Source organism: Oreochromis aureus, linkage group 9 (genome assembly GCF_013358895.1).
Source record: "Oreochromis aureus strain Israel breed Guangdong linkage group 9, ZZ_aureus, whole genome shotgun sequence".
NCBI lineage: Eukaryota > Metazoa > Chordata > Actinopteri > Cichliformes > Cichlidae > Oreochromis > Oreochromis aureus.
In genome coordinates, this window is record NC_052950.1 from 24,879,035 (window position 1) to 24,904,577 (window position 25,543).

The 25,543-nt window shown below is 39.5% G+C and overlaps 1 protein-coding gene across 2 annotated transcripts in view; it reads right to left on the minus strand.

Annotated features, from left to right (window-relative positions):
* myo3a (myosin IIIA) overlaps positions 1-25,543 on the minus strand; it is a 65,171-nt gene that overhangs the window by 20,612 nt on the left and 19,016 nt on the right. Inside the window, exons 6-23 of one of the 2 annotated variants that reach the window (XM_039617145.1) lie at positions 20,870-20,946; positions 17,525-17,670; positions 13,496-13,561; positions 13,201-13,356; positions 12,786-12,827; positions 11,158-11,251; positions 9,228-9,344; positions 8,701-8,805; positions 7,704-7,787; positions 7,231-7,433; positions 5,850-5,948; positions 5,629-5,743; positions 4,812-4,938; positions 4,170-4,377; positions 2,821-2,968; positions 1,079-1,232; positions 499-587; positions 279-408 (exon numbers count right to left, since the gene is read on the minus strand). In XM_039617145.1, coding sequence (XP_039473079.1) covers positions 279-408; positions 499-587; positions 1,079-1,232; positions 2,821-2,968; positions 4,170-4,377; positions 4,812-4,938; positions 5,629-5,743; positions 5,850-5,948; positions 7,231-7,433; positions 7,704-7,787; positions 8,701-8,805; positions 9,228-9,344; positions 11,158-11,251; positions 12,786-12,827; positions 13,201-13,356; positions 13,496-13,561; positions 17,525-17,670; positions 20,870-20,946 — 2,160 coding nt within the window. The remainder of the gene's footprint in view (positions 1-278; positions 409-498; positions 588-1,078; positions 1,233-2,820; positions 2,969-4,169; positions 4,378-4,811; positions 4,939-5,628; positions 5,744-5,849; positions 5,949-7,230; positions 7,434-7,703; positions 7,788-8,700; positions 8,806-9,227; positions 9,345-11,157; positions 11,252-12,785; positions 12,828-13,200; positions 13,357-13,495; positions 13,562-17,524; positions 17,671-20,869; positions 20,947-25,543) is intronic. The other variant, XM_039617146.1, reaches the window with a different exon arrangement.

Consider the following 25,543-nt stretch of genomic DNA (forward strand, 5'->3'; position numbering starts at 1 on the left):
GCTTTTAAAGAGCAATAAGCAGATTATTAGTTTTGTGATTAGATTTTAACATTGCTGACAAAAAATAAATGCTTGTAAAGAATACTGCTTATTACAAAACATGTTTGCCAGACAAGAGGAGGAAGCTAAACAGGCTAAGAATGGCCTGTCATTTTATTTTAAGTACTTATGCACCGTTTTCAAATAACTGAAGCAAAAGTTAGAACTTTTCACCTTCTACCTTTCTTTCTTAACTTGATTTTAACTTCATTCACAAAGAGCTGTTGTGTCTACTTCACCTGTTCTGGTGAGGGGGTGAGTGACAAGTTTGCGAATGAGCTCATTCTCCGACGAGCGCAGCAGCAGGATAATGTCAGCTGGAAGGGTTTCTCTGTTCTTGGCCAAGAAGCCCGCGGCATTGTAAATCACCTTAAGGTTTGGTAGAGAGGTACAAAGAAAGATATGAATAGCAAATGCCAAACAGCTTCAGTTTATGATTAGAATTAAATGTTAAATTACCTTTCCAGCATAGTGGTGAATCCCAAAGCCCAGGTCAACCCTCATTGGCCTCCAGAAGCTTTTTGTCTTGAGATTACCTTCAAATTTCTCTAAAATATCAGATTGCATGAGTTAATTATCCAAACACCCAAGGCCATCCGAAGGTCCGTACACACCCTAGATTCAAGTTATAATATCTACTATTAATTTATAGTATGGTATATGTAGGTCACAGCAGCAGTCAGGCTTGTGAGAGGGTCAACCTAAATTTCTGATACTATCAAAATTTTGTTCAAAGCTATATTTGATTGTGAAACTGTCACAGCAGCCAACTTTAAACATCTGTCACTGTGTGGTCATCGTTTTGGAGCCACAACCTAAATGATCACCACAACTCAACCACACTTGTTATCTTGCTCTGGGACAAAGCAAAATATCAGAGTGTATAGTTGGAGAAAAGTTAGATTAACACCTCATATGTAATCAGCCCCTGCACTAACAGGAAGTTGTGGTTACCGAGGTTACCCAACTCAAAACATGATAACATAAATAATAAAGCAAATAAAACAAACATTTCTCTATTGAAATCGGAGCAACTCACCTACGAGTGTCTGGTCAGTGGCCTGCGGGAAGCGACTCTCTTCATCCAGAAGTGACAGCATCCCCATGGGCTTCTGCAAGAACAGGTCCAGGAGTGGCCGGTTGTCCTCGTACTCGATCATCCGAGCATCAACTTCTTCATTCAGGTACTCATCCTGCACAGGAGTGGAAATAAGCTCTCGTGATATAATGTCTTTAATGGCCTCCTTTCATGCGTCCTAACACCTTCCAACAGCTTGATGAAGCCTGAATTTCTTAAGTTTTCCATCGATTTCCATGTTACTAAATAAAAAGGTCCAAATAAGATGTCAAATCAACTTCTTTGTGTGTTTGGGATTCCTTTAGCTAACCCTAACATGTGATAACATGTTAGAATGAATTATGAACAAGTGGATAACCTTTCATTGAATGCTGATCTCTCCAGTTAGCTCTAAATATCAAACTGATTCCAAGGTTAATCTCCTAATCCTAGCAAGACACTGTAGCTTTTCTATCTGGTCTCTAGTTAATGACAAATATTCACTGTTACAGGACAGCCTTTAGGACTGGGTTACTATACGTGGTCAATAGTCATTAATCCTTGATCTCCTTGGTACTAAGATGCTATTAATGCTGCTGCCTTAATAATAGAGCGGTATTTCTGCATGAGTGAAACCCTGTCTTATAATACCAAATGCACTTTAAGATCCATTAAACAGCAGTACAGTTTTATACCCTCGGTTTTATTTCTTTAATGTCACGCTTTAGCGTTCACAAAGGCTTGACCTTTTAAAATAAAAGCGTCTACGAATTTACCTACATAAATCGTCCCAAAGCAGCTGTTTATGGACAGGACAATATTAAATCAACGATGTTGATTTGTTGTCTTTTATCTCCTCTTAACTCGGCTCTGATAAATCTGGTCTGCAGGGCAAAGTGAGCAAACCTGATCACATCAGGCTGACTCAGAGCTGCTACTATGACTCAGCAACATCACCAGGGACTTCTACTCCACGGAGAACAGGACAAAACGGGAACAAACAATATCAAATCAATCTGCTTATTCGAGCATGAAGCGCCACTGTAAAGCAAATGAAGTACAGCAGAAAAAAATCAGCATGGATGCAGATAGATTGGGACAATATGCAACCACACGCGTAAACATACATGAAAACATGAGGGCAGCAGAGTAAATGCACTGCTGATAAAACCATACAGCAATCCTTTAATTTTGCCTTATTTATGTAGAACTATTAATCTCACAGCACCGTACATTTCCCTTATGCTCTGGATATATATATGATGGCTCCATAGGACAATATATTTCTGGGCCTGGTTCCAACAATACCCAAGAGTGAATTTAAGTCCAGCACTAAGTGTCTTCAACTCCTAATTGACCCTCGTTTGGAATGATTTATAACACCTCCCAATGGGTGACTCCAAATCATTTAACATTGGCAAACCATTCTCTGACCCCCCCCTGAAGGCAAAACCCTCTCACGAGACTGCACGAGGGGAGAACAGGGAACCTCATTCTGCCGTGAATAAAGACTGCAGCATATTTTACCCTTGCCATCTCTTTTAAAGTGCAGACTGACAAACGATGACATGTTATCTCAATTTAGATGGAAATGAGTTAGAACCAAGGTGAAAACTGCACACTGAGAGCTGTTCAGGAGGGATTCACGTTCTGAGAAAGTGTTATTTGAATTCAGTGACAGGCTGGGGGGCGTGCTGATGTGGGGTTCGTGGGCTGAACTTTACCTGTTCCCACGCAAAGATGTGCTGGTTGAAGTAAAACTGGATCTGCTCGTTGGCAATGTTGATGCAGAGCTGCTCGAAAGAGTTCTTCTTGAAGTTTTCAAAACCAAATATGTCCAAGATGCCGATGTTAAGGCCCTTGTCATCCTCTCTGGAGAAGACAAGGATAAAACGTTAAATCTTTAAATGCATTTATAGAATAGCTAACCGTATGGTGCTAGGGATGGCTATGTTGTTCTGGTAGCCAGCCACTTAAATGGTAAGTGGACTGGTTCTTATTTTGCACTTCTCTACTCTAGCTGAGCACTCAAATATTTTTCTTATTTTTAAGAAATAAATATGATAAATATGATTCTTACTTGTGTAAAAAGCAAAAAGTCTTGGCTATTTAGTTGGAAGCTTATCTGCCACTGATTTTTCCCCATCCATACAGTAAGTCAAAATTTATTCTTATCAAAATTTTGACTTACTCACTCAAACTTTTGAGAAAATAATTCAAGATGGAGAAAATAATGTAAAAAGTAAAACTTGAAGACTTAAAATATTTTATTATTTGAGTTTTATTTAAAAAGATTACCAACATACAACTGTCATAAAGGTGGAAATTAGCTAGAAATAGCAAAAGAGAATTTTGTATCAGGCTGCAGAAATGTTTATTTCTTTTGAAAACTGGGCATGGAGTGTGTAACTCACTTCTAGAATGGGCCTCTAGTGGCCATTAGCGGAAGTGCAATTTTTAGCACTTCAGCTGAGAGGATGTTAGTAGACAGACATCATTTAGACGTTAGAAAGAACTGACCGTGGCTCAGGGGATTGGGAAGCTCATCTGTAACCGGAAGGTTGCAGGTTGCTCTCTCTGTCCTGGTCGTGGTGTCCCAAGACACTTTACCCTACCGCTTACTGGTGTTGGCCAGAGGGGCCGATGGCGCGATATGGTAGCCTCGCTTCTGTCAGTCTGCCCCAGGGCAGCTGTGGCTACAACTGTAGCTTGCCTCCACCAGTGTGTGAATGTGAGAGTTAATGAATAGTGGAATTGTAAAGCACTTTGGGTGCCTAGAAAAGCGCTATATAAATGCAATCCATTATTATTATAGTCTTTTTATGTTTAAAACTGTTAAACTGTTGGTTTTTAACATGTAAAATGTACATTTTTTTAAATTTGTTTTTGTTTTTTGACACTATACTTGATGAAATATGTACGCAAATAGATTTTAAAGTATATTCTGCAGTTTTAAAGACTTGGCAGTGAATCTAGTTGTGTATCTATTTTAATCCAAAAGCAGGAACTTTGTGAGATGACCTCATTCGTGACAACCAAACACACCATCACACTCTCTGCCCCCCCATCTTACCCTTGGCTGTCAGGCCGCAGCAGCGCGTTGATTCGGTTGACAATCCAGCTGAAGAGGCGGCTGTAGAGAGCTTTACCCATGGCGTCCCTCACCTCCACCGCTTTTTCCACTGTGTTGGGTCTGACGATCGTCTCTCCGCGGGCCACAACACAGTGGGAGGTCAGGGCTTCCTGCAGTTCGTCTGAGCGGATACGCAGCAGAGATGCCACTGAGGTGACATGAGATAAGGAAGGGGATAAAAGTTGTGGAGTTTACTGAAAGCAGCACATCTTATGCAATATGTAGCCTCATTCTGACTGAGCAGGAGAATATTCATTCAATTAATAGGCCGCATCTATGCTGTTTTCTAAATTACCATTCAGAACAGGTGTTTGAATTCAGAAAATATAATGCAAAGCATGCACTGTAATATCTAACCATTACAAATGTATGCTTCTTAATGATTTTTATGTACTAACGCAGTCTTGGGTAATTGATTTAACCCAAATCATTTCCTGTATTTATCTAAACATGGAGGACTCCTGCAGAGTTAATGATGGCAAGCAAAAGAGGGAGGCGGAGGAAGGGGGTGTAGCAAAGGAAATTCAGAGTCATATTTGGTTTTCTGTCATCATGCATCGTGCTTCTCTCTCTCTTTCTTACCGTTCTCCAAGACAGACATGTTGGAGATGTTGCTCTTGTCTGTTTGGTGCTCTGAGGCAACTGGAGAAAACTCAATGTCCCCAGAGTTGAGGATGGCAGCCAGTGTGCTGTAAACATTTCCGAGCTCCTGCAAAAATTATAACAAATACAGTTTGTATGGAAACATGTATCAGTGTGTGCAACTATCCCTAATATGGTCACCTCAGACTCATAGCTCTAGCTTTGAGCACAGAAGCCCCGCCCACCTGCTGTTTAAACCTTCTGTTTGGGAGGAGTAGCCAATCCGAAAATAGGTGGCTCAATTATTATTATGAACTATGAAAGCAGTTCAAATAGACCAAAAAAGGGCACAGTTTGTTAAAATCTTAAATCTACAAATAATACAGATTTGAAAAATAAAAACACTAGTTCACCTGCAGCACATATATTAAGGGATCAGCTTGTAGTGTATTTCATGGACGACAAAACGACACAGTAAAATAGCGCTGCCGAGTGATTACAACATAAGTACTATTGACGTGCAGATCCCAAGAGCAATCAGTACTTTGAGCCTCATTAGGCTTCACAATGTCAAGAACTGACTGCCTACATGTGCCTGCAGCTTTATGTTTCATCACAAGCCATATACAAGACGAGAGGGCCGGCATGATCACACTGATTCCAGCAATACTGGTGCTATAGCTAGTAAGGTTGTTTACATGTTATTTTTACATACAGTGACTTTAATGGGGGCGAGTGAGGACAAATCAGTGTGAATACTGGGATCAAGGTTATACTGCTAAACCTGTGGCCCAGTAATGAATACATCAGTTTATACCTCCAGGGTGAATCCAATGACTTTGAAACACTGCTCCACTGCATCAAACTGCTCCTTGTAGGAAGCGTTGTTCACTATGTCAGGCCCAAGTTTAATGTTCTCGTGGTACAGATACCTACAAAACAAAAAGGAACCACCGGGGTCTCAGGAAGTCGAGAGTTTGCAGCATGGGACGCAGATAACAGTGCTTTGGGAAAATTGCTAAGGAATGTCAAACCTACTTAGGTGTTTTGCTGTCAGAGAGCTTGTAGTGGGCTAGCTTCTTCCTGTCAGCTAGACCAGCATAAATGTAGTAAAAGATGTGGAAGTTCCTCTCCCCCCTGTGGGAACACGCACATATAGTGGAAATCAAATTCTTGAAAAGGAGACATGCTAGGTAAATGTTTTAGCCACATGATTAACATGACTCCAGTTTTGTTTTTTTAAGAAAAATTATAACAAAATATACATGATCAAAGCTAAAATATGCACAGGAATAGTTAGTTAACATGTTTCCAGCTTTTTAAAAACCTGGTGTATCTGATATCTCCATGTTGGTGTTACTCCTGCATCATGTTAATAGTGTCCAGGATCAACATTGCTGCTGACCAATCACATTGTTGTGATGTCATAGTTTTGGAATTTGGAGGGAAAACAGACAAACTAATATAATCTGCAAACAATCCTACACCTTCCCATATTCGTTTGAATAAGAAGGCTGACGATCCTTCTTTAAATTCAAAACCAAGTTGTATTTCCACCAGTAACACAAATTGTAACACTTTATGAAGTAAATTACAAGCATAGATGAATGATGATGAACACTGAATCCCTTTGGTTATTTATTATGAATAAAATTTAAGCTTAAATTTATATTAATCATGAACATGGTGAAGGAAAACCTGTCTAATCTTTTGCTAAATCCATTAGTAAAAAACCATTTTTGTTTCAACAGGATAATCAAACTAAATTTGTTTCAGGATACTGTCACCAAATCCCATCGGAAAGCATCAACAATCATTTCAGGTGTGTGTGTGCAATTAAATTAAACCCATAATGAAGCAATTGAAAATTATCTTGCAGGGGTAACAAAACATGCAACACGTGAATAAAGATTAATTCATGAAAACATAGCAGTTCACCCTGTTTTCTATCAACCCATATACGACACCCATTAACAGACTAAATATTCATACAATGTACGGCCCTCTCTGACGGGTGTCTGTTTTCCAATGCAGTACTTGAGTGTGTCTTTGAAGTTCCACTAAAGACACACGCAAGACCACAATCTTTGATCCAACAGGAAATAAGCTAGCCCTTCCACTTGACCTGGTCTGCTCCCCAGACACACAATAAAAAGAAATGATGGACCGAGTGAAATGCAGGTGAAAGCAAATGCCACCAGTTTCAAATGAAAAAGCAGATGTGAAAGAGAGCAAGAAAAAGAGACAATCTATTATCCGCTGATCCGTGGAAAGCGGGCAGAACAATAACCTTCACGGCAATGTTCTTTCAGAAAATGAACAGAGAAATTATTTGTATTTTTCTATGAATGTCACTCTCAAATGAAGGTGATAACAGTCAAAACCGGGACCAATACAAGAAACAGGAAGTGATATTTACATCGCCTGGTGGACAACTCTGGATTTTTCCAGCAGATACTCGGATATCTGTGCTCCGACCACTGTTCCACCACCGTTGAACTTCATTTCCAGGTACTTGCCGAAGCGGCTGGAGTTGTCATTGATGACAGTGCAGGCATTTCCAAATGCCTCCACCAAGCTGTTGACCAGCAGGATCTTCTCCTGGAGTGTCCTATTATTGGCCTAAACAAAATATCATTCTACTTTAGTTTGGGGGACTAATTTAAAAAGAAAAGGTGTTATACTGTGACAAGTAGCACTACCGCTTTCTATAATCTTCTCATATGAATACAAAAAAGGTCAAGAGAAATGACATTTCCTTTGTAGTTAGCCTTCAAATCATGACTGGCACCAACTGCAGCACCAGCACACTCATTACAAGATTTTCAAACTGCGTTAACAGAATATCTACCAACAGATAAAGAGTTGTGCTGGTTGGATTTCATGACTCACCTTCCCGAGAACTGTTAGCTGCTGCACCAGCAGATGAGCACTCTCTGTTTTCCCTGCTCCACTTTCCCCACTGATCACAATACACTGCACACAAGAAGTCACTTGAGTCACATTTAATTATATATGCACTCTGACTCCTGTGGTGTCAACAAAAAAGGCTTTGAGGCTTAAACGCCAATAATATTATTAACGTTATTAACAGTTTAACTACCATTGTCACTAAAATATGTCACTGAATGCAGATAGTGGAGAGAGAATCAACATACTGGCTTTCTTTTACAAAAAAAATTCAAATACAGAGTCCATATAGGACAGGCATATTATATTATTAGCTTTATTAACAATAAAATCATATTGCAAGACAATGATCCCAAGCACAGTAGCAAATCTACAGAATGCCTGAAAAACCAAATAATCAGTTTTTGAAATTTCCCAGTCAAAGCCCAGACCTGAACCAGATTGCAAAGCTGTAGCAGGATATTAAGAGAGCTGTGTATAAATGAATGCCCACAAACCTCAATGAACTGAAACAACACTGTAAGGAAGAGTGGGCTAAAGTTCGTCCACAGTGACTGGCTCAGCAAGCTATTGAATCATGGGGTGTACTTAATTTTTCACAGTACTGTTCAGGGTCTTGTGCAAACTTTCTTAGAAAGGAAGTTCTTGAATTTCCCCAAAGACGATCCAATCAAAAGGCCTTAATTCACTTGCCAATTCTCCAATATCGAATAATAGACACACTATGCTAACCATCCTAGCAAACTAGATTTAGCATTATTAGCATCACACAAAATCACACACAAAATCCCCCCAACACTGCAAAAAAAAAAAAACAAAAAACAAAAAAAGAAAAACAGAACCTGCTTTTGGTACCTTCTGGTTTGTGGTTTCTGTATTTTTTAGTGTCTGTGTTGTCAAACTGCTGCTCTGGCATCGTGTGCAACAGCACTTAAACAAGTAAACTCAACCAGTTTGTAATAACTGAAGAGCTTATTACCTGATCATTATTGTATGACACCATAGATTGGTAGGCAGTATCAGCCACAGCGAAGATGTGTGGTGGGTTAGCTGTATGCTTAGCTCCTATGTACATCTTAGTGTGCTATGAAGAGAGGGAGAAAAAAGATAAAAGCTTGTTAAAGACGTGCTCAAGAGTGTAATGAACACAACAAAATAGATACATATTTTTAGAAAACTAAATTAATGATTTTACAAAGCGGATTTGTTATATTCTCTGAGGACATAAATTAAAAAATTTGCAACAAACTTGAGGCAAAAACATGATAATTGAGAGAAAAATGGGGCCATTGAGGTATGGAAGAGGCAGAAAAACAGCGGTAGTATCTGTGAAAATGTGTGTGCGCTGTTTGAAGCCAAATGGGATGCAGCAGACTGAAGAACTGCAGAGGCTCTAATGAGCTATGCCAGGCTACATTCACTGCATTATTGACCAAATGTAGGGATGCATGTACATGGAAAGAACACAGATCCAAATAAAACAAAGGTCTATTTATCTCCACTGACCTCAGGCGTGTATATCTCCATCTTATGGAAAGGATTGACTGCAATGAGGGTGTCTCCCACATATGTGTAAACTTGATCTCTTGCATAGCGATTCTGAAGCTGATCTGCGACAGTGTTCTGGAAAAAAATAAACAAAGACAATAAATATCAGTATGAGATGCTTGCTAAATGACAGTCAGAACTATATTTATAAAACTCATAGAAATTTAGTTTATGCCAACGTTTCCCTCAAACCAGCAGCCCGTTTCAGCTTGAAGGATGGGTGGAAATATCCGCTGGCAACTCATTCAATATGTCAGTTCATCCCTCAGATTTGATGAATTGTTCCAAATGTTCTTTCTGTCAAAGATGCTGCTGTGTATTTTTGGTTTGTTTTGTTTTGGTTCTTGAAAGACCAGAATGGGTAATTAGGAAAAATGATGCTAAATGTCATAATGTGACATAATGTACCTACAAATATATCACAGTAGATGCAGTAAACGTTCAATCAATGTTAATTTTTGACTATGATTTCTAAACTAGTCGTTTTATCACTCAAGCAACTTTTTATATTGCATGACCATATGTTTTGTCCAATGTTTGTCCAATCCAACAAGAGGACTTCAAACACTTTTAATCTTAATATAAAAGTATTAGTATTGAATATAATAAATACAGAATTCACCATATCATAAAAAAATGTTCCTCTGCAAAAGGAAACAAAACCATGTTCGTTTTGGAGTTTTTGTTTGTTTTTGGTGAGGCAGATAGTTGCTCCTCCCTGAGCCTGGCTCTGCCAGAGGTTTCTTCGTGTTAAAAGGGAGTTTGTCCTTCCCACTGTTGCTTGCTCGCAGGGGCCCATGTAATTGTTGGGGTTTTCTCTATTACTGTAGGGTCTTTACGCTAAATATAGTGCCTTTAGGTGACTTCTGTTGTGGTTTGGTGCTATATAAATAAAACTAAACTGAACAGAATTGAATTTAAAGTTGAAACTACAAATAATATGTGTTGACTTTTCTTGGTTAATGTTAGAACAACATGTTGGCAGCTTTTTACAGTGTATATTTTAGCTTTACCTGACTTGTTATAAGACTTACAGCTAAAAAAGAAAAAAACCTTTGTAGCTAATTTTGTAACTTACACGCATTAATCGCTATTTATCAAATAAACCAAATATTTTTTTCTCCGTCATATCATACATGAAAATTTGAGCTGTTGTATCTGTTACCGTCTAGACGGGCAAAAATAAAAGAAAATTTTTTTTCCATTTTATTTCAGCCAAGTGCGGTGCCAAGATTCCAATTTTGATTGGGACAGAGCAGTTTGGGCTGAGCAGGTAATTTCAAAGTTAAAATTTCATTAATACCACTTATCTGTGCGTACACACGGGTGTGTAAGTTAAGAAAACAGTACTTGATCTATCATTATTTTTGGTGTGGGTTGTGAAGACCAGCACAAGTTATCCATTCACTTAAACACCAAAGTGTAATTAAATAATAGATGAAAGTGAAAGACCGAGAGAAAGAGACTGTTGGGTGAGCTACATTAACTCTGTCAGCAGAGAGAGAGAGAGAGAGCAGAGCACTCTGCTGTAAATTCATAAATTTATCTCAGTAGAAACTACCTATAGTTTCAAGGAGAAAAATAAAACAGGCAGAGATTTTCAGCTCTAGCTCCCATCAATTCTCTGGTTTTTTTTTCTTTTACGAGAAAATGTTTGCTGCATTCAGTGACTTCATCCTAATTCTAACTTGTTATCTAATGTTGTGCAGCCAGGAAGGGGAAAAGCAATTGTGTGAAAGCCTAAATAAAAATGCAAGAAAAAACACAAACTAATGATCTATTTTTTTAACAATTCTCACAACAAATTAGTTTTTCCACTCATTAGGTAGATATATCAGGTTCAATTCCATCTTTGGAGTAAAGATGCATTTGGATTTATTTTTTTTACCTCATCTAGAACTTCAAGGGTGGCGAGGTCATCCACCTCATCTGCGTCCTGTGTCTTCATGTGGCTTCCTTTTTTGGTATGAATACGTTCATGCCTGTAACACAGCAATGACATCTCTTAGTGAGCATGCTCTGAAAAAATGAATGTTAAATTTTGCAGATTCTTCTAATAACTTTGCAGAGGCCAGGAAAGGTCATTCACAGTGGAGCTTTTACTGGGACGCACTGGTCTGACTATGACTCTAACCTCAGGGACTCGTCTCTATTCAAGCATCTTCTATTTTCATCAAGGAAAGAGTAGACACAGAGAGGGGTAAAATAAAACAAAAATAGTCCCACCGGGAGGATAAACTTCAGAAGTGGGTGACTTAAGTTTAGTAAACATATCTTTTCTAGTTTAAGCAAATGTGTCTTTAAAGAGATTAAATCTGCACAAGGGAATAAAATAATCCCACAAGATTCCAATTACCCATTGTAGGAATTGCAACATCAGCTTATTACCACAAGTCAGTTCATTTACTTACTAAAATACAGTCAGAATTGTCAAGTGATATCAGGAAACCAGCAAATTTAGTGCTGAACATAATTTACTGAACAAGCTTTTAGCTTTATTGTTATTCCACTTTTAGAAAGACAACATGAGTCTTATGTTTCCTGATACTTACGTGTTGTTGATGGGGTTCAAGTAATTTTTCAATTTGGGGGTTTGTATGCATAAGGGTCATTCCATGTCAGCTGACCACATGCTTCCAGCCTGACCATCCCAGATATCCTTAAATAATTCCAGGGTGATCCACTTTTAATAGGAAAACTGTCACATTTTAGCTTTCTGTGCCATTTTCAAAGAGCTAGAGAACTACTTAAGCTATGTCGCTCAAATTTTCATGTCAAATATTAGTTACTATGTTATGATTTCAACAACATACAGTTTTAAAAGTGTAGCTGAAGGCCGTGGATGCTGCCTGTAAACAAAAATATCAATATTAAAATAATTATTTTGGGGAAAGTGAGGCATAACACCATCATGATGTTACTGTCAGACACCAACTCTTTTAAGAAAAGTTGGTTGTTTCTTCATTTGCATGAATTATTTTCCCTCTATTTTCAAGCTCTAACATTTTTAAGACCAGTCTGATTTGAGAAGTTTCATGGTAAGGAGTACACCTCATATATGGGGTTCTGTGTTATAAAACTTTGAATATTGGCCTTTCTACAAGTTGAGCTGCTGCTCAGGTGGTAGAGCGGGTCATCTATAAATCGGAAGGTCAGAGGCTCAATCCCTGAAAACGTTCCAGGGTCAAGTTCCAGGAACCCTATTTCTCTACTGAAGCGTCATTTATCTGATAGGTAATGCTGAACACAAGTAAGCTTTTAAGCTCCTGTAGTTGATTTACAGTAAATATCATAACCACTGATAGCATCAGATGACATGTCGGTATTATAAATTAAAACTCATAAAGCAGAACAAACAGTGACAATAACATGATTTGAACATTAAAACAGACAACAATGTAAGAAGGGGCAGGGTGGCAGCTGATGGCAAATACATGTGCAATCACAACTACAACAAGAGCTTTGACTGAATTATAAAAGCTCCTACTGCGTCACAAAAGCATCCTCTATAGTTACCTGTCATTACTGTCTGTGCTTCTGTCTGTCTTTCCATGATGGCTTGAATGACAGAAACGGGATCGACATGTTATCACTGTACAGGGAGAGACTCACTTTCCAGGGCACCATTTTAACTCATGCTAAGAAGCCTACAGCTCAAGTGCAGCCGGTGCAGGATTGACCTGTTTTTTGTGTGAGGGTGACAGGGCTTGTAAAACATCCAGCAAGGAGGGTAATTTGGATTATACTGTCGGCAAAAGCTAAGCAACAGCCTAGCATATAACAACCGCTGACAGGAAGGGTGTTATGTTTTAAGTTTTTCATGGGCTTTGCATCAAAATCGATCAAACACTTTATGGTGCAGGAGTATTTGGCTCATACAGCGAGATATTGGGACAAAAACATCGAGACAAAAGCCATAAGGACACAATACCTTGTTTTTTCAATCACTCCAATTTGCTGGTTGAGATCAATGAGCTCAATCAATTGTTTTTGCAGGATTTTCTCTCTGCCAACAGTCTGTTTGATGAACACATGCTGGAGCAGGTCTAGCACATTCGGTCTCAACTCAAAGTCCTTAATCAGACATCTGTGAGGTGGGAGAACAAGCATGAGGCAGAAAGAGGAGTGCAACGCATTTCTCAGATTCATATTCAAAGCAGCGGGTTATCTGTGTAAATATTTATCATTCACACAGGAAGGATAAACACACTAGAAGCCACACTCACTTGCAGATGAAGTCATTAAACTCATCTGACCAGAGCTCCGGCTGGTGGAGAGTAGGCGGCGGGTTTCTGTGAAGGGAAGAAATGGAAAAGATAAATGGAAAGATAAGATGAGATAGGATTTACGCGGGCAGGGCGGAGAACAAAAGGCTAGGACGATTCATCACTGAGGCCATCCAGAGGTGTTTCTCTGGTGGCAAAAAGTGGTAGCTTTCAACCATCAGAGCAGTGCAGCTGGATGGTATCGATACAGCTGATTTTAGGAAACTTGTGTATAGACTCAAACCAGAACTTCTTAAAACCTTTACCCTGAAAACCTACACACATTGTTGTGGGGTTAAATTTAACAAGGCCACACAGCAAAAAAACAACTCAGCTAATTGGATTCCCCGTTCTGCTTTAAGTACCTCTTTACAAGAGGGTTCCAGGTACTCGGCAGGGAAGTCACTGCTGCCTGTTAATGCATGGAGGCCTTTCACACGTTGGCTCTGACAGCAAATAATTGGTCTAATGAGAGGACATTCGTCTCCTTTTTATCACACAACACAACCAATATAGACAGGAAATGCATCAGGCCTTTATTTTCAGGCTGTTCAGCTAATACTGTGATCATTAAAGTGTTTTTCTTATCCGAAAGACAAAGAGAGCCCTGCAGAGATAACTTGGGGGAGTTGCATTGGGCTACCTGAACAATAAAGCTACTTTTTAAAGCACTATAAGGGCTACATGGACTTGGACTGTTTTAAATATAATTTCTTGTTTGTACCCCAGTTCGCTAAAGCAATTTGTTCAGTTTCGCCTGCCAAAAGTTCACTTAGTAAAGTATCGGAGGCAAGTTTAAATCCTCTCTGTTACACATAATGAAAATGAAAGCTTAGCTATTAACACCTGAGCATAATTATAATAGCACTTTAAATCTTTTATCCACTCCAGAGACCGAAGCTTTGAGCACAGATTTGACTTCCATACATATACTGTTGTCTTAGTCCTTCTCTGCATTCCTCTTTTTCTCTTCCTATTTAAATACAAGGCAATGAGGAAACAACGTCAAAGACTACTGGACTTGTTCTTCTGTATGATTTGCTCTTTTTCTTTTTGGGTTCAACTCCATATGTTGAAATATGATACAATGTATCTGTTGCACACTCCTTTCAGTGTGGACCTATGTTTTTTCATTATTCATGATACATTGGTAAAATATAACAATCATGTTAAAAATAAAGTTAAACCATCAGTACGTAATGAAAGTCATCTGGTCCCTAGGAGGACTTAAAGTTGGATAAATACAACCACATATAAGGAGCAACACATGACATATTACGCTATTTACACAAAAGTGAAATCAAAATGCAGAAACATTGTGTGTGCTCAGTACAGCCTTCCATAGGAATAAATAGGAAACGTATCAGCCAGGTGCTGCTTACCAAATGCACTTAGTTAAATGATCATTAGCAAGTCTGATCTTCTCTATGAAAGCTGAAAATTTGTTAGTTTGCAGGTCTGGGGGATTTAGGTCTGTGTTAACACAATACCAAGGAGGAAAGAAACAATTACTTCTGCGCATCAATTCCACACAGTTACCAACCTTCCTAAATGTAAACATCTCAGGAAATTCACCCCATGGTCACAGCGTGCCGTGTTCAGAGAAACTGCAAAAATCCCAAGAGCTACAACTCTACAGGCCTTAGTTAGCCTGTAAAACAGGGTTTCAGGGAGAAAGGCTCTTCTCTCTCTAACATGGCAGCACGGTTTAGGTTTGCAAAGTTGCATCTGAACAAACCATAAGACTTCTAGAACAATGTTCTTGGACAGACAGGACCAAAGTGGAGATGTTTCACAGCTCCACATTTGGCAAAACACAAACACAGCATAACTGTCAGGCACGGTGGTGGAGGGGTGATGGGCTGATTTGCACCTTGCAGCCGTTGAGTCAACCATGTATACCAACTGCTTTGTATACCAAAGACATCTAGAGTTAAAATTTGCGTCTTCTTAAACGTGTTGGCTGCAGAGCTGAGCTGCGACTTACTTCAAAGGCGAACATTCTCCATTTCTGGTTTGTGTTTGGTTTGCGAGAGTTTTCAGACAAGTTAGCGCCTTCCATACAAACTACAGGGAGCTGCAGCAACCATAGTAATCACAAGGAGGTTTTTGATGCGGTGCCAGCTTTGCAATCAATTTTCATTCAGCAACAGCCAGCAATCTTCAAGAAACAACTTGCCAACCAGTGGGTTTTATGCATTTTTCCCTCACAACTGTTGGTTGCATCACATCCAATATGGCAGACATTTCTCAAGAAACCTCAATAGAGAAACTGTATGGGGCTTGTATTGCATCACTGTATATAAAATACATTATAGTATTATATGTTTGATTTGTAATGTGCCAAGCTCTTATGTGCTGCAAATTTTAGGTAAAACTGTTCTGATAAAAATAACCATACTAGTTATTGATAGAAAAAACAGGATTATAACAATCATAATAAAAATGAGGAATGGCTTCGGTGGTCTGCTGTTTGGGGGGGAGGGCAAATGTGTACTAAATAAGAGAGAGTGGATATACTAATGCCCTCAGCGTGGCTTTTTCCAAGACTGCTTGACAAATGAAGCCAGAGTAGTGAGCGGAGGGAAGTGAGGAGTGTGAAGAGGGAGCCCGAAGCTCTGGCTGCAGCAGTCAAAAAGATTGTGAGAAAGCTGTGTGATGGCTCCGGCGGAGCACGACCCCCACAGCAAACACTCGGGACAGCCGTGACACAGCAGCAGTCTGTGTGTGTAGGTGTGTGCGTGTTTCAGGGCAGTGATGGACAGAGAGCTGTGCTGTGATGGTTAAGTGCTCTCACACTGAAATCAGGTGAAGATAAACAATTAGAAAATCAGCTTCAGCTCACAGTAGAAACAAAGAGAAAGAGGGGCTGTGCCCGCAGCCTCCCCCAGCAGGATCATTGGGATGAGTGCCAGGGAGGGAGTATGTTATGGATAAAGCCCTGCAAGCAGAAAAAAGCCATTTGAACTAAAAAGACTGTACTTAGTGTGGTGACAGTCTGTATAGTCTGTATAGAGGCACAAATCACTATGTTGGAAGTAGGAGAGGACTTTTCTTTATTGCAGTGCAAGCGCTATACATTATACTATCTTTACAAGCTGAGGAGTCAGATAATGAAAACATGCCCAGTCTTGTGAGATGGTCCGTATCAGGGCAGTGAAGAAAATATCATCTCATTTTACTTCTGCCTGGGGTGAGCTGTATCTTAAGGCAAAAGCTATTTGCATGCGTGGTTCAAGCTTTAAAAATGGAAGCAGAGTGGTTATAATTTTGTAGTTTCCGATTAAATTTTATCTTTATTTTCTTTCAGAGTGTATTTGATGGTTTCCGTTTAGTTACTTTAGTTTTTATGACTATTTTAGGTTTTAAAACCTACAGAACCCCCCCCCCCAAAAAAACACATATTGACTACTACCTATGTATTTACTGATATAGACTGAAAGCTTAATACTGTACACGCCTGTATTCGCATTTTCAAAATGAGCTGTGTTTTTTCAGCCCATAAACTGTAATTAAAAAGTCATGAAATGTAAGTGTTTCAGAGCACAAAACAAGAAAAAGAAAAGAAAAGATGCACAACAGGGTCAAATTAAAAGGGTAGTCATTATTTTATCACTCTGACAAAGTCATTAATCAGCTGTATCAAATCCAGGGACGGCGAAACAGCATAATAATAGCTTTAATCTGTAATAGCACCTTTCAAGATATCAAAAATGTAAAAGCACATTACATAAACAAAATGCAAACACAGTACAAATAAAATTAACTAAATTATTTCTATGAGAACTTAATTATGTGCAAAACTGTCATTAGCCTTGAAGCAGAGTCCAGTTCGCTAAAACATAAAATAAGTCTTATTGAGAATCAAACTCATTTTTGTTCAAAATGTTTTTGGTTTATTTGCAACCTTCAGCTCAGATTTGTCATAAGAACCAAATCATTTAAATTAATTCAGCACAGCAGAATATGATGCAATTATGGCAGGTTTACCTGGGTATTTTAAAAAGGGCTCTCATTGGGTGAAGGTCAGAGAGGGGCGGGTCTCCATCTCCTAGCTCTATAGCTGTGATGCCCAGGGACCAGACGTCACAACGGGCGTCGTAGGTGGAGTCCAGCTGCTGCTCACATGCTATTACCTGCAAGGATGATGAAATAAAGAACATATAACAGGTGGTCTAATGTCTGATTACAGATATTAAGAGTAAAGCAATTAAATCAGGGTCTGCTTCCTTCCTTGAAAGTCAGTATTTAAGTTTTTTTTTAAAATTTCTTCTTGTGCTTCTACACAAACAAATGCGAAAGAATATAAAATGTCATTAAAAAGTTGTGCACTAACAACAAAGATCTAAATAAACTGCAGCAGCTCAGCCAAAACAACTTCCTCATTATCATTTGCTGTGAGCAGAACAGTGAACGCACACACACCCACACACCCACGCACACACACAGTCCATCATCACTGTCCTGCGGGCAGTATGGCACTCAATCAGGAATATGAATCATTCAAGATTCATATTGTTATTACCACACACCCACATATAATACACACATTTAACAGTAATCAGTAATTTGTTTTTCTAGTTCTGAACAGGCAGAGTCTAATGCATGCAGACCAGACAAATCATTACCAGATAACCAATAAGACACACACTCCACAAAACCCCAAGACTTTCATTATTCCGTCATGTTCCTAGCAAACACACTTAATGAAAACTAAAAGAAATCAACGTTAAATCGGTCCTCAAGGAGACTAATTTGCAAAGACATGACAAACTGACTTTTAAACAGCAAAATTATTTCCAACCAACACACAAATATAGACACATAACACGGCCAAAATCACAACTCGACAGCAACAACCAAACACAATTATTCTAGAAAAGAAAGCTCATCTACATAACATTGTGTATAACATGCAGAAAAGATGCAGCTCACCTCCAAGTCAAACCTGCATAAGCAAATCCTCTTTAGAAGTAGACTTTATATAAAGCCAGCGCTGTATATTGTCCCCAAAGTGTATATTTAGAAAGAAGAAACCTCCGCTCTGTCAAATGCTTCTTGTCTACTCAGTCCACTCAGGTAAATGCCCTTTCTTAGACCTTTGTGAATAAATGTCTTAAACAAATAAGATTAAAATCCTTGAGCCTTAACGACGCCACGTCATGCAGCACCCTGCATTTGCACGGCATGCAAACTTCATGTAAAAGCTGTTTTGATTTAACAAGTGAACATGCAAGGTGATCTGCGGTGATCATGTATGCTGAGGCGATTTTATAACTACCATTAGGCGCAGTGGTTACAAAGGGAAGCTGAGGTGCAGCAGAGTATAAGTTTACCCATCTCATCCCCATGAAGTCCGCTAATGACTCATCTAATCTTGATCAGTGTTGAGGTTAAGCGTGCAAATGGGTGGTTAAGAGATTCCTCTACTTGTTGAGGGTTTCCAAAAGTGTTGTGGCTTCAGGTTCAATGAAAAATAAATGAATGGTATCTGAGTGAGAGGCTAAAAGTGCATCTCCTAACATTCAGGTTATCTCTGTTTTCTGCTATGCCGTTGCTCCACTAGGGGTTGCCGAGCCTTTTTCACGATGAATCAGTTCACTGCACAGTCGAAACGTCATCTGAAGTTTTTTTTTTTCCAACGTTACGCAATCTGTTTTATTCTGCAGTGTTTTGTTTGTTGTCCCTGTTTCATTCTAAGATCCATTTAAATGTCTTACTTCTTAAAAACTCGCTGGGGGCTGCTGGCAGTTGCTCAGTAAAATTGGTTGGTACTTTTGGTAAACTGAGACCTCCTTGCGATTGCTTTGGTCGTTAGCAGATTGTTGTGGTTGCCTGTGGTTTGCATGCTAAGTGCTAACTTGTCTGCAAACACTTGCCAACTATTTGCTGAGCAGTAGTGAAACAGCAAAGACTGCAGCACAAACTGAAAATGGAGACAATCTGGCACATTACGAAATTTCTTACTTTTGGTACTGATCCATTAAAGGAACTAAGCTTGAATTTCATGCCTGCAGTGGATTGTTTCAGGAGTTGATTCCCTGTATGGTGAAGTCTCGACAGAAATGTCATTCTCACTGAAGCCTTAAGCAGCATGATGGGGTGTTTTGCATCTATAAAAGACTTATGGACAGCCTGGTTGCTTGTTAATAATGCAGAGACACACTGTGTTCCCTTATCTGGAAAGCCAATTAGGAGGGGACATCTGAAAGTCAAAATATACATGAGACAAGACCAAATATGCTGGAACAAATGTTCACCTGATCTCTTAGGTATTAAAAGATGTTTAGAGCCTGACAAGTATAGGAATTTCAGGACCAATAATATTCCAGTATGTGAACTGATTCCTATTGTTATTTTAGACACATGATTTTCTGAGCTTCTGTTAGTAGTATCTCTATTTATTTATTTATTTATTACTCAGATCAGCTGGTTGCTGCTTTTCTGGTGCTCCAACCATGGTGCCAACAGGGAAGTTCCAAAGTGGCCTCTGGTGAATAAACTGTGCAGCATCAACATTCATAACATGATAATGAGCATCTCTTCTTTGCTTTTAAAATGTTCATTAAGTTGTGAATTATCTTAAAAAAATGCTAAATTTATTTTCTCACTCAACTGAAAAGAAAAATTTAGATTACTTGTTCTGAATTTGGAGTTTTTACATAGAGAAAAACTTTTTATTTTTTTATTCCATGCAAGTGACAACACTTGACTTCACACTGATCCCTCTGGAGGCACAGAAGGTGTTGCCGGAGCTTTTTTCAAATACGCAGTAGCACATACTCAAGACCTGTAAACAGACTTTGATGTGCAAACTCTCACCTACCACCACTGAACTTCTAACTTGCAATATAAAGGAAGCACAGCTTCCAACGCTGTCAATAAACATTGACAGTAGTGGCCACAGATAACAGCATACAGAAACTGCAGCTTAGTCCCTAATGCATAACTGAAGCAGGAAAAACACTACCATATAGAAACAGTCTTTCAGTCGGTGTCAGAGAGTCGTTAGGAGAGAGCCCAGCTCACAGCACAAAGTCACATTAACCTCCTATAAAAAGAATAAGGCTCAAACACATACGACTGGTATAAAACGCTCAATTTTTGATGCAGCCACTTCTCTACACAAGCTATACATACTGTCAGTGCACTCAGCCATGATTATACAGGAGATGAACGATGGAGGCTGCCCATTCCACTTTTTCCATGCACATTGTATTTGACAGTGTTATCTCTTTGATGATTATTAACTGTGGCCCACTGGGATCTGCTCCAGGCTAATGTAGCGGAAAGAGACGAGGCTGCGGGAGCATTTATAGGCCACTTTCACCGTACCTCGGGAGCCATCCAGAAGGGGGTTCCCACCGAGGTGTTCCTCCTCAGACGGGTATTTGTCAGCTGGGCTGAAACACCTGCAGGGTAGAAAACAAGACTCAGTGGAGACAGTTCAAAATATCTCAATAACATGTTTTTATTTCTACAAAGATCACACTGGCAGGTAAAAGTGATGATCTGTGAAAAGGGAAACAGTGCACAGTAAACAGCAGGACGCGGCTCAAATGATACAGAGCCCAACGGCTCTGGAAGCCTGCGCTGATAAAGCTGTCGCTATAGTGACGAGGGAAAAAAACAATACATATAAACATCTGCAGTGCTTTTTTTCTTTATCCAAATGATAGACTGCCATGAATTACAAATTCTTATTTGACTGCAAGCTATTTTGGCATTTCAAGAACAACATTTGAATACAATTCAACTGTGCGCACGCTCTGGTGGCCGGAGACGTGTCACCGTCTCCCAGAACAAGATGCATCTGAGTGATTTATTGTCTAATGCTACAGAGGCCCGAGTCACACTACAGCAGTCAAGTCAGCGGCAGATACATTCAGCAGAAATGGGACTGCAGAGAGAAAAAGAGGACACGTGTGTCATTACGTGTGTGTGCGCTGTGTTAATGTGCCTGACAAGGAACATGCTGACCCACAATCGTGACTTCGGTCCAGTCCAGACAAATCAGTGTTACGCCACACTGTGATGTATCCCAGGGCGGGCTCTGCTGAAGCAGCCGGCCAGATCAAGAGCAGCAACCGGGACAAAAGCAAAGCCTCGAGACAAAAGCGGCAACCCACAAACAAAAGGTGATGTAGTGATGCACGACATGCTGCTGCAGAACTGCGTCTCTGTCTTCTACTTCATGTTTTTCTATGAAGAATATGAGGCGCACAGATTCTGCAAAATGTGTTTTAGCAGCCAGACGTGCAACATAAAAGCTTTTAGGAAATGAAAGGGTAATTTGAGGAAATGTACCAACAAAACATCCAGATGGTGAACTGCATAAAAATCCGTTTAAAACATCAAAAGTGTGCAGACAGGCACAATCTCTAAGTAACAGAACAAAGACATTTACACAACATGAATGTATTTCCAACCATGTCAGCAAATTTAGACATGGTGATGATTCTGCGCATCCATTTAAATGCTGTCACTGTTGGTGCTTGTGGGTTAAATCCAGGGGTGGAGAGAAATGCCGGGATGAGCAGTGTAAAGGAAAATGGTTCTGTGGCAAACATCAAAAGGGATTATAATCATGTGCAGGGCGGGGAGATGTAGGCATAAGGCGAACATACACACAGGGACAGTCACATCGTGTCATAAAACCACAAACACACTAACATCACCCCACATTACTGAGGACAAACTCAGAGTTTTACAGGGATTCATCCTTATACACAAAATTGTACGTGTCTGTTATGATATATAAGGCGTGTGAGGAATATCAGCGCGTGAAAGTACAGGTACACAAAGAGCCCCCTTATTGAAGCTCTCTCAACCCCTCTGTTTCCACTACATTAGCCCGGAGTGCAGCCTGCTGGGCCACACACTTAATAATCATCAGAGATAATGCCGTCAATTAGAATATTCATGAGAGACCGATGAACGAACAGCTCTCCTCATTCTTCTGCTGCTCTTTTTTGGGTCCGTCTTTTTTTTGCTGTTCTGTTTCTCCGCCGGTGATGAGTCACTGCGGGGGCTTTATCTCTTCAGCTGCTCAGTGTAGCATGCGCCCCTCCACATGAAAAACCATTAATCCCAGCGTGACGCAGTAGCCGTGCAAGCTCGAGTCGGACCCCTCCAACCCCGCCATTTTCGTCACTCTGCGAGTTCGTTTCTCCTCCTTCGTGACGTCACAGACCTCATTCAAATCTCAGCTGTCAGCAGCGTACAGGCTGGCAAACGGGACGTCACAAAAGAAGTTGGAGCTATTTTGATGAAAGAGATTTCAAGCCGTGTGCCTGTATACTCTTTGAATCCTGCTAAATACTCTTTGGTTATAAAACAGAAGCTTTATCTGCTCTGTTTGCTGTCAACTTTGTTTCAGTAGAATGACGCAACATTCGCTTTACATTTGTAGCTTTTTGACAGCTAAAAATTGACAGGGGAACAAGACTGCAGCCAATCTAGAGGCTCTGTGCATTTGTACTTGCTTATGTTCAAGATGGGGCAGTCAGCTTGTTGTCATTGCACTAAAAAATTCCACAGTGACCTTGCAGCTTGTTGTAATTGAAATGGAAACCGTACAGTTCACATTGTAGCTACTAATCAAATAATCCTGTTTTTAATTATCCAAAGAACAGAAGAAATAAATTAAAATGCTTTTTTAAGGTCTTTTTGCAAAAACTGCCTGACCTCAGTCCATGTTGGAGAGAATGGGAGACAAAGATGGCGGTGCACCCTACTCTCATACGCTACATTACTTGAAATGGCATGAGCATGCAAAACAGGAAATAATTGCAAAAGCAATTATTTCTTCATGGCCATGGACAGAAACTGTCGCACTTTTTCATGACAGTCAGCCTGAATTCCTGATTATTTTCACAGGAAGTCCGTTTTGTGTTTGCAGAATGTACGATTGAAACCAAAAAACCAGAGTTTTAAACAATGTAGAAAACAATGTATTTTAACCCAAGCCACAAAGAGTTTTCTAATCTTGACCTCAGTGTTTAATGCTCAACGCTAAGAAAGTAATAACATACTAAAAAAATAATACAAAAGAATGTGTGATGTTTATGATGAAAACTTAAACCTCTAGTGTGTTCAGCAAAATGAGTCACTCCACCAGTAACCCCTCCACTCTCGAAATATACGCATTTTTTTTTCCTTTTTAAAAGTGAAAAATATTCTTTTTGAGTACATGGGCATGAATCAATACATGTGACATCATCTTGGACCAGACAAATAATTTTTCAGGAAGACAAAATGAAAACTTCCTGTTCAGAAACACAAGTCAGTAGATTACAGGCTGTGCTGGAGTATGTATGGATGTATAAAGTATATATATGTATAAAGTGCAAAACTGTGATGAGGCCAGAAGAAACTAACCACAGCAAATGCAACATGTTACCAAGAACCTGTCAAGTCAACTAAGGTTAGCAATGAGAAACCTAACTCAGAGTGAAGATCAAGCAGCGACAAAGCAAGAATCATGATTTACTGGAGAGCTTGTAGTGGAGGACATGCTGCTGATTGAATAGCAGGTAGGCCTGGGTGGTGTCATGATTTTATGGTAGATAAGGGTTTTTGCCATAAAAACAGATGTGTGAGCCAGTCAACAAAGACTTTTCACCACAAACCACATTCACCATTCACACACACATTCATATGGCTCTTGATTCTGGGACTTAAAGCCCTTCCTTACTACCACACACACACTTCAGCATGTAGATTAGAGGACCACTAGACCCCTGACAGCTGTCTTTAGGATTGGTAGACAACATTAGGAATACAGTAGTCTCTAGGTACAACTTTAAAAGTAAATGGACGTTTTAATTTAGACTAATCTAGTGGGCTTAAAGTAACAACATTTGTTTTTGTTGTCTTATTTATTTTCCATACAAATCCTATGAATCTCTGTGCTGGCAGCACTCAAACCTAACAATTCCTGTAATGCTTAGAGCTTGTTTTACTTGAATGTGCTGCCTATGATGTGAACACTTTATAAAATAATAAGAGAAAACTTCAAAGAAGACAGTTTTTTTTAATCTGGCAAGAATATAAAAACTACTTGATGGATGCTTCCAGTCCTGAATATGGCCAGGCTCCAGTCAGGTAGTTCTTTCTCATTTAGTTAATCATGTATGTTTTAGTTTTTGCATGTTCTTTACATGCAACCGTTCTTTTTCTAGATCAAAATACTGCCAAGCCTCACTTTCCACCATGCTCCTTTATATTATCCATGATGGCCATTAGCACAGGGACAGGGAAGCTGTCAGATAGCGGCAGGTGGCTGCATGCCCCAACTGTGAACTCATGTAGTACATGAGTTTAATTATTGGGTAAACCCTGCTATTTACAGCTACTCAGACTTCCAACTAAGCTTTTTATTTTTTAGTTTTGTGGTTTTGAATGCATATGTTAAAAGGGAGTTTTTCCTTGCCACTGTCAAGTGCTTGCTCAAACGGGGTCGTTTGATTATTGGCGTTTTCTCTGTATTATTGTAGGATCTTTACCTTACAATATAAAGCTGTTTGAGGCGACTGCTGCGATCTGGCACAAAAATAAAACTGAATTGAATTGAAAGTTACAGGACAAATGAAAGCTCTGATCTGCCAGGGGAGGAAAAGCCAAGAGGCCATTAAAATCGATAAGACCTCAACCAGTGGGAACCATCCAGTAGATGTTGAGAGATTTCCGTCAGGAAAATCTGTGGCTCTTCCTCCTTTAATCCAACACTTCAATGTAAACTTTTATTATAATACAGCTTCTTTTAACTTCTTCCCTAAACTGATCCACATGCATTATTTCTAACCAGCAACCACAAATATGGTGCGAACCGATAACAGTCATTCACAGCGGCAAATATTTATTCATAGAAGATAAGCTGATCAGCGGTGTCACTGCTTACAGCAATTTTTCTTATACCTTAAAGTGAATGCAGTAACAATTTATTGATGATAAAGTGTCCCAACATTAAACATAATTACTTCCTGTGAGAGTTTCATGAGCTTAGCA